Genomic DNA, 15,339 nt, shown 5'->3' with positions numbered 1-15,339 from the left:
CTTTTTCTCTCCATATACTCCTCCCTCCTTGCATCACTTTTACTTGGTAAAAAATCTCTCGTATGCTAACTTTTTCTCTCTTACTACTCTCTTTACGTCATCATTCCACCAAACGATCTTCTTCCCTCCCACACCCACTTTCCTGTAACCACAAACTTCTGGTGAACACTCCAACATTATATTCTTAAACTTACCCCATACATCTTCTATCCCATTGCCTATAATCACACAAGCCCATCTGTCCTCCAACAGTTTAGATCTTACCCTAACTGCTTCCTCTTTTAGTTTATAAACCTTCACCTCTCTCTTACTTGCTTCTCCCATTTTCCTTGTATCCCATCTACCCTTTACTCTCACTGTAGCTACAACTAAAAAGTGATCTGATATATCTGTGGCCCCTTTATAAACATATACATCCTGAAGTCTACCCAACAGTCCTTTATCTACCAATACTTAGTCCAACAAACTACCGTCATTATGCACTATATCAAATCTTGTATAGAATAAATTTTCCCCATAAGAAATAATGGAAATAAAATTAATCCGTGCAAGACGCCCAAAAGTATGAAAAAAATTTTTTTTTACCACATGAAATGTTAATTTTAATACACACAAACTGAAAAAGGCATGCACAATTACATGACACTTACTTTTATTGAAGATCTGGTGATGATTGATGGGATGGGAGGAGGGGAGAGCATTATCTTCTTACTGTTTAGAAGGGGAATCCCCTTCCATTAGGACTTGAGGTAGCAAGTCCTTTTCTGGGGTTACTTCCCTTCTTCTTTTAATGCCACTAGGACCAGCTTGAGAGTCACTGGACCTCTGTCGCACAACAAATCTGTCCATAGAGCTCTGTACCTCCCGTTCCTTCAAGACTTTCCTAAAATGGGCCATAACATTGTCATTGAAATAGTCACAAGCACGGCTTGCAACAGCTGTGTCAGGGTGATTTTCATCTATAAAGGTTTGCAGTTCAACCCACTCTGCACACATTTCCTTAATCTTTGAAGTAGGCACAATGGATTCCACAACTGGCATAGGCTTCTCAGGGTTAGCCCCAAACCCTTCAAAATCTTTCTTAATTTCCATACTAATTCTCACCCTTTTTACCACAGGGTTGGCACTAGAAGCTTTCTTGGGGCCCATGGTCACTTATTTTCCAGAAACAGCACCGAAAATACTGTAATAATACGAAATATTCCGAGTGTATGCTTGGATGTTACCGCGGAGGCTGGCTGGTAAACAATGGGACGGAGCGGCACATGTGAGGCTGGCTGAGGGCACATTGGACTTATTTATCATCTTTTTCTTAAAATATGTGTTACCTATAACCAAACCCCTTTCTATACAAAGTTCAATCAATGAATTTTTCCCAACCAATTTTATTTTGGGTTGGCTGATATCACTAACCCTCTTAGGCCCCATATAAAAAAAATACCAAAAAATGCGAAGAAACACAAAATAGTTTACAGCGAAGTTCTGGCAGATCATGTTTGTTTGGTTGAGTGCCGAGCAAACGGTCAACTACCAAGCGATTTGTTTGCCAAAGCATTCGAATACGGAATTGTTAGAGTACAGAGCTGTTCGAGTACTGAGGTTCCACCGTACTTATATTTTCATCCTTAACTTATAGTGAGTGGTAAATATACTTATTGTAGGAAGTTTGAATACATGAAGAATGGGCATAATTAAAAGCCGCTGCATTAGCGAAACACTGTAAAGCGAGGTCCACCTGTAATTTGTAATTCTTGACCAATCTCTGCCAAACAAAAATGTAGATTTTCATTACATACATAAAATGAGCATACCCAGAGTATGAATGCATATTATAAAAAACTACCAAGAATATTTTTTTAATAATTCAGTTATTGAAACTGAACCGACAGAAATGAATAAGGTAGTCGCTGCAATAGGTGGCAAAACTTCAGAGTGGAAGGTAGAAACAGATATAAAAAAAAAATGAATCGCAAACAGGTGGAAACTGGTGGTGGACTACTATATGGTGTACCAGGGCTTAAGCATTTAGCCCCTTGACTGTTGCAACCCTCAATCCTGAGGTGTCTCCTGGTGTCGCAAAATTAAAAAAAAAAAAAAAAAATTTCTTATGAAATGATAGAGAATCGTTTCCCGATTGTAAAGACACAAAAGAAAACGAAATTTGATGGAAAACTGACGGAATTACGCTCTCGCGAAGTTAGCGACCTCAGCGATATTTACAAATCGGCGATTTCGCCCACTTTGAGCCCTATTTTCAGCTAATTCCATTATTCCAGTCAACAAAACTCATAGCTATTTCTTCAGAACTCCATTTTTTCTATCGATTGAGTACAAGAAACTGCCCATTTACCAATTTCAACTACCCAATAACATGGTCAGAAATTTGCAATTTGGCCAATTTCACGAAAATTAAAAAATATGACAATTTAAAAATAAGGACCAGAATGAACAATGCAGACATTCCTGGCTCTAAAATAACATTTTCTTTGTTCATCAGTCATGTCTCCAGGCCCCTCTGATATTACTCTGGCTTTCTATTTTGAATTTTTATTCAAACAAAAAATAGAAGATTTACTGTTATGCAGACTACTGCAATACTGTAATAATTGTAAAAATTACATCAACCCATTCATGACTGCATATTAGAATGGCTATTTGGACATTTATTGGACAATGACATCATTTGTTTACTTTTGAACATCGGCAAAAATCAAACATTTCCCATAGTTTGTGCTCCATTTCCAGGTTCTTTTTATAGTAAAATCAATCAAAATCACCTCTATTTCTATAATATATTTTCCATTCTATCAAATGAGACCAAGAAAACGAGAATACAACCATAAATACTATACGAAAATAGACCACAAAGTCGGCATTTTAATTAAAAAAAAAGTCGGAGTATTTTTTTTCTCATTATGCACTGCGTGCTCCAGGATTTTTTTTATATGGTGCACACTGACCACACAGATCCATTCTCTCATAGGTAGGCCTATCAGCTTTCCCCTGCTTGATCTGAAGCCGCTAGAATTTATGAGTATATATACGTCTGAAGGAGGGGTGTTAATGTTGCAGTTTAAAAACTGTAGTGTAAAGCACCCTTCTGGCAAGACAGTGATGGAGTGAATAATGGTGAAAGTTCTTCTTTCTTGGGCCACTCTGCCTTGGTGGGAATCGGCCAGTGTGATAATAATAAAAAAATAATATACGTCAAACACGGTACCTCGTAAGACGTATATATATGGCCGCGACAGTCAAAGGGTTAAATGCTCGATGACACCAGACAAATGATACAAAATGACACATGTTGATCCATATTGCATTGTTAGTATTGTGATATCAGAAATAAACGTTGAGACTGTTAGCACACACTCATGTATTCTACTTCGACTCCTAAGATGGTCGCAAAAGCAATCTCACCTGACTGCATGACATTACATGCAATGGTGTGTGTGTGTGTGTGTGTGTGTGTGTGTGTGTGTGTGTGTGTGTGTGTGTGTGTGTGTGTGTACACTCAACTAGTTGAGGTTGCAGGGGTCGAGTCCAAGCTCCTGTCCCCGCTTCTTCACTGGTCACTACTAGGTCACTCTCCCTGAACCGTGAGCTTTATTATACCTCTGCTTAAAGCTCTGTGTGTGAGTGTGTGTGTGTGTGTGTGTGTGTGTGTGTGTGTGTGTGTGTGTGTGTGTGTGTGTGTGTGTGTGTGTGTGTGTGTGTGTACTCACCTAGTTGTACTCACCTAGTTGAGGTTGCGGGGGTCGAGTCCGAGCTCCTGGCCCCGCCTCTTCACTGATCGCTACTAGGTCACTCTCCCTGAGCCGTGAGCTTTATCATACCTCTGCTTAAAGCTATGTATGGATCCTGCCTCCACTACATCGCTTCCCAAACTATTCCACTTACTGACTACTCTGTGGCTGAAGAAATACTTCCTAACATCCCTGTGATTCATCTGTGTCTTCAGCTTCCAACTGTGTCCCCTTGTTACTGTGACCAATCTCTGGAACATCCTGTCTTTGTCCACCTTGTCAATTCCTCTCAGTATTTTGTATGTCGTTATCATGTCCCCCCCTATCTCTCCTGTCCTCCAGTGTCGTCAGGTTGATTTCCCTTAACCTCTCCTCGTAGGACATACCTCTTAGCTCTGGGACTAGTCTTGTTGCAAACCTTTGCACTTTCTCTAGTTTCTTTACGTGCTTGGCTAGGTGTGGGTTCCAAACTGGTGTGTGTGTGTGTGTGTGTGTGTGTGTGTGTGTGTGTGTGTGTGTGTGTGTGTGTGTGTGTGTGTGTGTGTGTGTGTGTGTGTGTGTGTGTGTGTGTGTGTGTGTGTGTGTGTGTGTGTGTGTGTGTGTGTGTGTGTGTGTGTGTGTGTGTGTGTGTGTGTGTGTGTGTGTGTGTGTGTGTGTGTGTGTGTGTGTGTGTGTGTGTGTGTGTGTGTGTGTGTGTGTGTGTGTGTGTGTGTGTGTGTGTGTGTGTGTGTGTGTGTGTGTGTGTGTGTGTGTGTGTGTGTGTGTGTGTGTGTGTGTGTGTGTGTGTGTGTGTGTGTGTGTGTGTGTGTGTGTGTGTGTGTGTGTGTGTGTGTGTGTGTGTGTGTGTGTGTGTGTGTGTGTGTGTGTGTGTTGCCAAATGTGTAAAACTTGCGATCTTGGCTTAAATAGCAACGCTCATCTTGCCATATAAGACAAGCGAAAATTTGTGTATGCAATAATTTCACAGAAATCAATCTGAATCTGAACCTAACAAAAAAAATATATTTCGTTGCGTTTGTTTATTATTAAATTATTGTAAACGCATCTAAAATATATTTAGTTGGATTAGGCAAAAATAAATTGCATTTGTTATAATAAGGTTAGGTAAGTTTTCTAAGATTCTTTTGGTGCAAAATTATAAATTTTTACATTAACATTAATGAAAAAAATATATCTTTAAGCGTATAAGAGAAAATTTTAGAAAGGACTTAATTCATATAGTCGGACTTGAGTCCTGGAAATGGGAAGTACAATGCCTGCACTTTAAAGGAGGGGTTTGGGATATTGGCAGTTTGGAGGGATATGTTGTGTATCTTTATACGTAGATGCTTCTAAACTGTTGTGTTCTGAGCAACTCTGCAAAAACAGTGATAATGTGTGAGTGTGGTGAAAGTGTTGAATGATGATGAAAGCATTTTCTTTTTGGGGATTTTCTTTCTTTTTTTGGGTCACCCTGCCTCGGTGGGAGATGGCCGACTTGTTGAAAAAAAAAAAAATTATATATAGTGTATTTATATGTGTGTGTGTATTTGTGTATATATATATATATATATATATATATATATATATATATAATATATATATATATATATGTACAGTGGACCCCCGCATAACGATCACCTCCGAATGCGACCAATTATGTAAGTGTATTTATGTAAGTGCGTTTGTACGTGTATGTTTGGGGGTCTGAAATGGACTAATCTACTTCACAATATTCCTTATGGGAACAAATTCGGTCAGTACTGGCACCTGAACATACTTCTGGAGTGAAAAAATATCGTTAACCGGGGGTCCACTGTATATATACACACACACACACACACACACACACACACACACACACACACACACACACACACACACACACACACACACACACACACACACACACACACACACACACACACACACACACACACACACACACGCACACACGCACACACATACATTTTTTACCAATAGGCATATATTATTACATAATATGGTACAAAAGATTTAAGAGATACATTGTTGATATAAAGGAGGCATATATAGTACACGAGGTGTGAGAGATACATGTCTAGTACATATTGTTACATGTTTGTCACTGATTATAATGCAAAAATCTCATCCAGCTCCTCAAAGCTGGGGCGCATGCCCAAAATACAGCAGGCATTACGCCTATTTTTTTTATGAATGGAAGCATGGACAATAAAGGTTCTAGGCGTTAAATTAAAAAAAAAAAATCCATATAACAGAGGAGTATCCCAACTAAAAAACACCGAAAGCTACATACATACGTACTTAAGAATAGATGCTTGGAAATCTATTACATTTTTACAACAGCCAACCTGCAGTACAAATGTGTAAAACCAGCCTTTGTACTATTATTTTCTATACAAGCAAATCATTTGTAAGTAGAAACAAGAGGATTGAAAGTCATTTGTAACTTTGAGAACTTTTACAGTTCTACACAGTACTTCAAATCTTAAAAGCCTCTCTGCAGTTTTAAATTATTTATTTACATAATTTTAATTTCCTTTTGTAAACTATTGGTAAGCATGAAGATAACCCTTTCTGATAAAGGAGTTGAGCATTGAACTCGTAGGGTCCACACAGCGCCTGGGGAATTGAAGGTAATCGGGTTAATCAAAGGAAGGGGAGGGGTAGTTAAAATTCCTTGGATCAAGAGCCCTTCACCAGAATGAAGGCACCCTCCTTGAAGGGTGCACTAAAAGTAGTTGCACAAAACTTACCCATCTCTGGTTGCACACCGTCTGACGCACCAACAGTTGTCTGCTGAAGAGGAGCCTTTGATGGGCACTTTTCTAACTTTTCCTTAACAGTACAAGCAGATATATCTGATGCTTCAGGGTTATCTTTCTTATCTGCCCCTGTTGTCAAATTTGCATCTTTATCACATTTTATGCTTGTATCATCTTTTTTATCTACACTCTGGTCACTTTTTGAGGGAACTTCTTTTTTCTCTTTTATGACACTGACACCCTTGTCAGAAATGGGTTGGTCAGTTTTTGAATAACTACCCTTTTTCTCTTTTACAATATTAATATCTTCACCTGCAGTGGGGTGGTCAGTTTTTGAATGAATGTCTTTTTTCTCTTTTACAATAAAACTATCCTTATTTACAGTGGAATGGTCAGTTTTTGAATGAATGTCTTTTTTCTCTTTTACAATTTTATCCTTATTTACAGTAGCATGGTCAGTATTTGAATGAATGTCTTTTTTCTCTTTTACAATATTAGTATCCTCATTTAGAGTGGGATTGTTAGTTTTTAAATGAAGGTCTTTATTTTCTTTTACAATATTATCCTTATTTAAAGTGGAATGATCAGTTTTCAAACAAACTTCTTTTTTCTCTTTTACAACATTAATATCCTTACTTACAGTGGAGTGGTCAATTTTTGAAAGAATTTCTTTTTTCTCTTTTATAATACCAGTATCCTTACTTACAGTGGGTTGATCATCTTTCAATAAAACTTGTTTCTCTTTTATGTTAATATCCCTACTGCCAGCCTTGCTTGGAGTGGAGTATGTACTGTGTTGTTTCCCTGCATCAGGGAACTTACTGTCACTTGCATCAGCATGTTTCTCAGCTGTGCTGGTATCTACTGCCTCAAGTTTTTCAGATATTACCTTCTCCATGCATTCAGGAGTCATGAAAGATTTAACTGCCATCAACTTGGTAACAGCACCTGTATATTGGCTATTGTTGCTACTAGTGTCCACTGACTCATCCAAAATAGATGACAAACTACTTTCATCTTGATCATCATGGGGATTGCATTCAGAGGGTGAACCTTCTGATGATGAGGATGAATAAGACACCAGGGAAGAAAGACCCTCAGATCTAGTGTGTGTTGGTGTATTAGTTGTGGTTAGATCAACACTAGTAAGCTTGCTTGTGACATCTGATTCAGACAAAATTGGCTTCTTGTTTAATGTTGTATCTTTGGAAGACGGCACTTGAGTGGGTAAAAACTTTCGAGACGACCCTTTCATGCTACTAGGTCCAATAATAATACTTGATCTCTGAGGTTGAGTAAGAGTACATGGAGTATTCACTTTTGGCATGCTGGATTGAGATTTGACTGTAATGGCAGATGTCTTGATATTAGAACTTGAGATGGCACCAGTGGCAGATCTATTTCCTTCAGACTTGTCACGCAAGCCTCTTTGTTCTATCTTAAAAGAAATTGGAGGTTTTACTGGAGTAGATGTTTGTCGAGCTGATGGCAAAGGAGGGGAAGCAGGCACAGGGGCAGAAGGTAAAGTAAGCCTTGGCCGCATAGTTGGAGGTGGTGCCTGAGATGGCAGAGGTATATCTGCAACATTTTCAATAACAATTCTTTTATCTCCACTGGTATGCTTAGGAGGTACAAGACCTTGTGATGTATTACCATGGTGACCAGTACCAGATGGACTGATACCTTTATCAGATAACTGACCCTCCTTGAAGGATGATGTATGTGCTACATACTCCCCTGGATGCCTGGAAGGGCCTGGTGGAGCATTTTGGCTCTGTGATGACCTATCAGCTTCCTTTCCAGTAAGTGATTTTGGTTGTAATGAGCCTGTTATATTTGTCCCAGAGCTTCCAAACTTGGGTGTTGGACCACCATTACCTTCATCCATTTCAGTAACTTTCTGGAAAAATACAAGATATTAAATGACCTGCAGGAATTTTACTTTAAATATTGAAGTTAGTAAACAAATAAATGCTGAAATTTTTCAGTGTTCAAGAATGTATGGATATAAAAAAAAATTACCAAATACATAACTACTGCCTTTAATAATGAATCAGCACAAATACAGTACTTCAATGGGAAAAATGATAATACGTATAAGAATGAATCAAAAGCAAACAATAATGTTCACTATACTGTACTTCTCAGATAAAGACTATAAAATATTAAACACCTTTATTTCATTAAACATTCACATTATACAGAGGGTGTGGCAAATTTGACACCACTTGCATAGCATACTCACTTGGCTCAATTTTTGCCACTTGCTTCATGCATGTTCAGATGGAAAGAAAACAAATAAGAATGAAAAGAGAATAGGTTTCTGATGATTAAACTAGCCCTATATAACCTAATTTACCTGGAAATGAAAAGCATCTCCACTATAAACTTAGCCTGACCTCGGTCTTTTAAGTTATACTGGCAATGTCCAAAAAGCAAAGTAGCATATTACAGTTATGAGAGACCAGAAGTAATATCCTCATACATCAAATGAATTTTATATACCAGTACAAAACTTTAACTCAAAAAGTTTAAGCTAGCTTAAGTTAGGTTAATGCATGCACATGACCTTTCAAATCTAGCTAACCTAAATCTCAAAAAATATTACTTTTAGGTACATATATGAAATTAATTGGAAATATAAGGATATTACTAAGGGACTGTTGCATAATATATATAATGCTGAACATTATGTAACAACCTTACCTATGAGCACAAGGACTAACTGTTTATTCCTTACTTCAAATAGGGTAGGTTAGTTCACAGGTTTATTCATGATTTATTACTTTTTCATTAGCTAACCAATACAGGTCTAGTAATAAATTACTTTACATCAGCTAACCAGTTAGGTCTAGTAATAAATTACTTTCACATCTGTTAACCAGTTACATCTAGTAATAAATTACTTTCACGTCTGTTAACCAGTTAGGTTTAGTAATAAATTACTTTTACATCTGCTAACCAGTTAGGTCTAGTAATAAATTACTTTTACATCTGCTAACCAGTTAGGTCTAGTAATAAATTACTTTCACATCTGCTAACCAGTTAGGTCTAGTAATAAATTACTTTCACATCTGCTAACCAGTTAGGTCTAGTAATAAATTACTTTCACATCTGCTAACCAGTTAGGTCTAGTAATAAATTACTTTCACATCTGCTAACCAGTTAGGTCTAGTAATAAATTACTTTCACATCTGCTAACCAGTTGGGCCTAGTAATAATGATGATAATGTACTTAGTCATAAATGCATTCTTTTATAACCCATAAAAGGTCATACAGTAGCTGAGGAATGTGAGGTAATAAGGTCTGACCAATTCAGAGATAAAAATCTTGCTACCAGGGAAATCCTGCATTTTGTCTAAAGCATCTATTCAACAATTTTGTTTAAAGAAAAAGGACAAGATTAAACACAAAAATGGAATAATGTTGGTAGAATTACCAACAATATGTTAGGTAAAAGGACAAGTGAAACTAATGCGACATTATACTGTGACAACGTTTGCTCTCCAGGAGAGCTCCAGGAGAGCAAAACGTTGCCACAATAAAATGTTGAATTAGTTGCACCTGTGTCCTTTTACTTAACAAAAATGGAACATCTTTAAGGACAAAAAACTCAAAGTGCATTCAAACCACAGGCTGGATCAACATTACCCATTAGTAAAATTCAAGTGTAAAGGCATCTCTGCAATAATCAAAGTCTTAAACTCAAACTTCAAACAGGTCTAAACTATATAACTTAATTAAATGAGCCCCTTCAGTATGATCAGAAAAATGGAAACAAAAACATTGTGCTCAAGTACATAACATGAACAAAACGTTAATTGTTTTACTGCATATCTGTTAATGATTCTAGAGATCACTGCCCCTTCTGCCTAGTCCCAGGCAGGATATCATGCACTTTTACTGCAGATACATTGTTCTCCTATATTATGCAAGAAAGTACAATGTAACTGTATTGTTAATATTCACAATTTAAATATTATAATGTACAAAGAAAATAACTGACAAAAATGGGCAAATAAAATGCCAGAAAATAAGGACAGACTTCACCAATAATTTCTCATGCACTGACAGGAGAGCAGCAGTTTTGTTAGTTTTTTAGCAAAAAAGCTTATTCCTGAAAGCATATCTCAATAAAAAATATAAATATTTACAATTTCCTGGAAACCATGGTCAAGTTCAACCCAACATCAGAAGGATATTTCCTTTTTCTCAAATTGGTTAGGTGGGGATAGTATGTTGCAAGGGGATTGGTGAGTTATGTAATGGTCTACATGGAATGAATCTACCAATACATACTAAGGTTACTAACAAATCCCCTCAAACATTATTTTTTACAGAAGCCGATACACTAACCAATTTTATTTGGCATATCTTCCCCTCTTTTATTGGTGCCATGTTCACTACAAAAATACATTTACCAGTTCTTTAAAATCCAGCATAGCCTTGGTACTATTCATGTAGGATTTACAAAGTTTACTGTTTCTTTGATTTGACAAGAAAAACCTATAAAGCTTATACCAAATCTTGTAACTGTGGTTTAACAAATTAGATAAATTCGTAAGTTTCTGTATAGCATTTGTAAAAAGCAAAAAACACAAAGGCAAATCAACATACAAAAATAAAAATAACATTATGAACTAGCTTAGGTTCAGATATTTATACTGCATACAGTAGTTTAAAAAATTGACACAATAGTGAAGCAGTAAACACTGGCCAGTGAACAATAGGAATAATACACAAGAACAACCACACTACCGAGATCACAATACGTATTATCATTGATAATCTCTTATTTTTTAATAAACTTCAGGAATATTCTGAAAATAATTAATCTGAATTGTCCTAATTCTTATTATACTAGATAAATGTAATAGTTCTGATAACCTGCCATCATCTGTGTCAATATAGAGTAAGAATTAGGATTAGTCTGCCCAAAATGCCTAGGCATGCTAGAGGCCTTCCTTGTAATTAATATTTTATATGTAAACCACACATTGTAAGCTTTGCAAGGAAATAAACATTTTAATTTTCATAATGTCAGGTTTCATTTTGAACAAAAGACAAACTCCTCTAATTTTTAAAACAGGTGTATGTTTCACTCGCTACCCCCCAAAAAACAGTAAAAAACTTTGTGAAGCTTCAGCTGGCAAAATAAATTACAGAAGTACCAGGCATAAGAGATATTGGCACCACCAGGCCATAGTATATAATTTCACTGAATGAAATCCATTTATTGTTAGGTTTACATTAGGCTATTAGGTTAGCAGAGAGCATTTAGTAATACTGTACAGTATAGGAAAGTATTTGACTGACTTGTGGATGAGCTAAACAAACTACAATGTAGTGACATTGAAGCAAAATACTTGGGTAGCTTTAAAAAAGGTTGGACAAATACACAAGTGAGAATGAGTGGGCATTAGTAAAACATGCCTAATACAGGCTAGTAGGAGTAATGCAATGATCAGTTTTTCTGGTCTTATTTGATTTACAAAAAAAAAAAAAATTGACCGTGAGGCCTAGTCACAGACAGACCTGCAGGGGCACTGACCCCCTAAACACCCTTCAGGTATACTTCCAGGTAAGCTTACCATCACTGTCTTGTAATTTTAGTTATTTTTGCACTTGTAATGCATATACACAAGAGAGGCTTTCATATTTATTGTATATCTCTAAGGATCCAAATGAAAATAAGTCCTTCGACAGCCACTGTGCAATATATGGATGATGTCCCTCCAAATTCTCGTAAGGATGTTTGCAGGGATTATTCCCATCTGGGCCTTTAAGTTGTGTAACAGGCATCAAATTGATAGACAACCACTGTAATGCAGTAAATTATCTAGCCTACCCTCTTTTCTTAACTGTACATGGCATGAGACATGATGTCTGTCAAAAGTTTCATGGCTGACCTACATTATTTCTTCCTACCTATGAGGTTGTCAGCATTAGTTCATTTACCTTACATTTGCCATTATCAAAGTTCAAGTGAAAAGAACCTATGTAATGGTTCAGAGAATGAGTGGAATTTGTGATACATGTGTAGTTTTGTTATAAATATGTCTAATTGGTATTGCCAGGATTGCTATAATTGTTAGCAATAAGTCGACTCAGAAATCATAGAATTTGTTGCAGGACAATTGTGGTTTAACCCTTTTACCATTTCTCTCACAGATCTACACTACTGAGGCTAGTGTCACTTACAGAGATCCAAATCTTAATCACAACGCCCACAAATATGCCATGATAGATAGATTTTGGCCTTGACATGAGAAAATGTGTGTATGGTGAGTGTGCATAGTATAAAATAAAATTTCTGCCCTACACAGACTTTGTGTTTGGTTTTAAATATCAACTGAGGCATATTCTAAGGTGGTTTTCATGGTTTTATTGGCTGCATCTTGATAGAATGTAGGACATACCAGTGAAATGGAGATGATTTTGGTCAGTTTCTGACGAGAGGTCTTGAAACAGACATCGAAGTGGTGGAAATATTTGACATTTGGCAATCCTCCTGAGAAAGGGTAGGGGACCCCCCTTCCTTTTTTTTTTTAACTAGGTCTGCTTCAATTATTTGGAAAGCAGTGTCTTGCACTCAACAGAATGGAAGGCATCATAGCAAAACAGCAAAGAATTAGCCAAAAACAGGCCTCAAAGTGAGCAAAATTGCCAATATATAAATTGCACCCATACTGCCAACTTTGAGCCTCCTTATTTCCGTAAGCTGTCCATCAAGTTTCGTATTTTTTGGCGTCATACCTTCAGATAAAGATTCTCTACCATTTTAGAAGATAAAATTATTTCAGGGGTCACAACAATGAGAAATCTGCTGATTCACACCATAACCTTAAACTACTGTCAGGTGCATATTCATTGATGTAAAATTTGCAGGATACAGTAGGGAATCTTACAGGGATCATTAATTTGTTTTGTCATGCAGGATACCATGCAAAGCCAGGAGGGTTTGGGAAAAAAAGGAGATACTTCTTGGAATGTCACTTCTCAACTGACATTTCTGACAGGAGCACATGTCCCATCACTCCCAATATGGCTTAAATCTGTCAACGTTTTCTAGCTGCTGGTGCTTTTTTTTGGGGGGGGGGGGCTTTTTATAGTGTCTAACCTTTCCTAGTCACACTTTTCTATCAGGAATGTGTATTTCAGGAGAAGAGAAAAAACTAGGCATGTGGCCTGCTGCTTGTAGAATGCCTACTACAGTACTATCCTAAATATCAAAGATTTAGGTGTATAATAACCATAATTTATAAAAGGGTGAACCGGTAAGTGAGCGGAAGGCCTCGGTCAGACAGCCAAAAGCTCCAGCTGTAGGTCATCATATGACTAAGACCTGGTAAGACCTGTGATAAATGGTTTAAAACCAACAAGTTGAAGATTGAGACACTAATGCAACATATGGGAATCTTTACTGAAGAAACGTTTTGCCACACAGTGACTTCATTAGCCCATACAAAGGAGAATGGTGAAGAACCTGAGGAGTTTGAGGTAATCAGTCCCTCAGCCTTGAGTCGATGTGATCAGTCCATCAAGATTGATGGACTGATCATAGCAAGTAAAGTCATTCAGTCAAGTCAGTCAGTAAGTCAGTCAGTCAAGTAAGTCAGTCAGTCAAGTAAGTCAGTCAGTCAAGTAAGTCAGTCAGTCAAGTAAGTCAGTCAGTCAAGTCAGTCAGTCAGTCAAGTCAGTCAGTCAGTCAAGTCAGTCAGTCAGTCAAGTCAGTCAGTCAGTCAAGTCAGTCAGTCAGTCAAGTCAGTCAGTCAGTCAAGTCAGTCAGTCAGTCAAGTCAGTCAGTCAAGTCAGTCAGTCAAGTCAGTCAGTCAGTCAAGTCAGTCAGTCAAGTCAGTCAGTCAGTCAAGTCAGTCAGTCAGTCAAGTCAGTCAGTCAGTCAAGTCAGTCAAGTCAGTCAGTCAGTCAAGTAAGTCAGTCAGTCAGTCAAGTAAGTCAGTCAGTCAGTCAGTCAGTCAGTCAGTCAGTCAAGTAAGTCAGTCAGTCAGTCAAGTAAGTCAGTCAGTCAGTCAGTCGAGTAAGTCAGTCAGTCAGTCGAGTAAGTCAGTCAGTCAGTCGAGTAAGTCAGTCAGTCAGTCGAGTAAGTCAGTCAGTCAGTCGAGTAAGTCAGTCAGTCAGTCGAGTAAGTCAGTCAGTCGAGTAAGTAAGTCAGTCAAGTAAGTCAGTCAGTTGAGTAAGTAAGTCAGTCAGTCAAGTCAGTCAAGTCAAGTAAGTCAAGTCAAGTCAGTCAGTCAAGCCAAGTCAGTCAAGCCAAGTCAGTCAAGTCAAGTCAAGTCAGTCAAGTCAAGTCAAGTCAGTCAAGTCAAGTAAGTCAAGTCAAGTCAGTCAGTCAAGCCAAGTCAGTCAAGCCAAGTCAGTCAAGTCAAGTCAAGTCAAGTCAGTCAAGTCAAGTCAGTCAAGTCAAGTCAAGCCAAGTCAGTCAAGTCAAGTCAAGCCAAGTCAGTCAAGTCAAGTCAGTCAAAGTCAGTCAGTCAAAGTCAGTCAGTCAAAGTCAGTCAAAGTCAGTCAGTCAGTCAGTCATCAAACAAACTCATATTTACCTCATTCTTTTGTACACAATGACGCTTCATTCCGGCTACAGGCTATCTCTTGTCTAATATCTAGCGAGCTACTGGCACAGGTTCGTCCAACACATGTACGAACCAACGAACTGAAGGTTGGGAGGGTGGTGGGGGTGGCTGATGCTGGAGGGGGATAGTGGTAGCCCATCCCGCGCCGTGGGTGACCGTGCTCAAAATTTTTTCCCCTCCCGTATTAAATTAATTTTACGATGTGTTAAACAAAAATATGCCGCAATTCTTCAATCGTGCTATAACCAAAACATGCCAGA

The 15,339-nt window shown here is 37.8% G+C and overlaps 1 protein-coding gene across 4 annotated transcripts in view; it reads right to left on the bottom strand.

The window, feature by feature from the left end:
• The window catches only part of e(y)3 (enhancer of yellow 3), a 115,756-nt gene that overhangs the window by 94,685 nt on the left and 5,732 nt on the right, over positions 1-15,339 (bottom strand). For 3 of the 4 annotated variants that reach the window (XM_070101725.1, XM_070101728.1, XM_070101729.1), the window contains exon 2: positions 6,479-8,387. In XM_070101725.1, the coding sequence (XP_069957826.1) occupies positions 6,479-8,375 (1,897 nt within the window). In that variant the 5' untranslated portion in view covers positions 8,376-8,387. Of the gene's footprint in view, positions 1-6,478; positions 8,388-8,732; positions 8,755-15,339 lie in introns of all 4 variants that reach the window. The other variant, XM_070101727.1, reaches the window with a different exon arrangement.

Source organism: Cherax quadricarinatus, chromosome 78, assembly GCF_038502225.1.
Source record: "Cherax quadricarinatus isolate ZL_2023a chromosome 78, ASM3850222v1, whole genome shotgun sequence".
NCBI lineage: Eukaryota > Metazoa > Arthropoda > Malacostraca > Decapoda > Parastacidae > Cherax > Cherax quadricarinatus.
The sequence above is the reverse complement of the archived record's forward strand: the minus strand, read 5'-3'. Positions and strand labels throughout refer to the sequence as shown.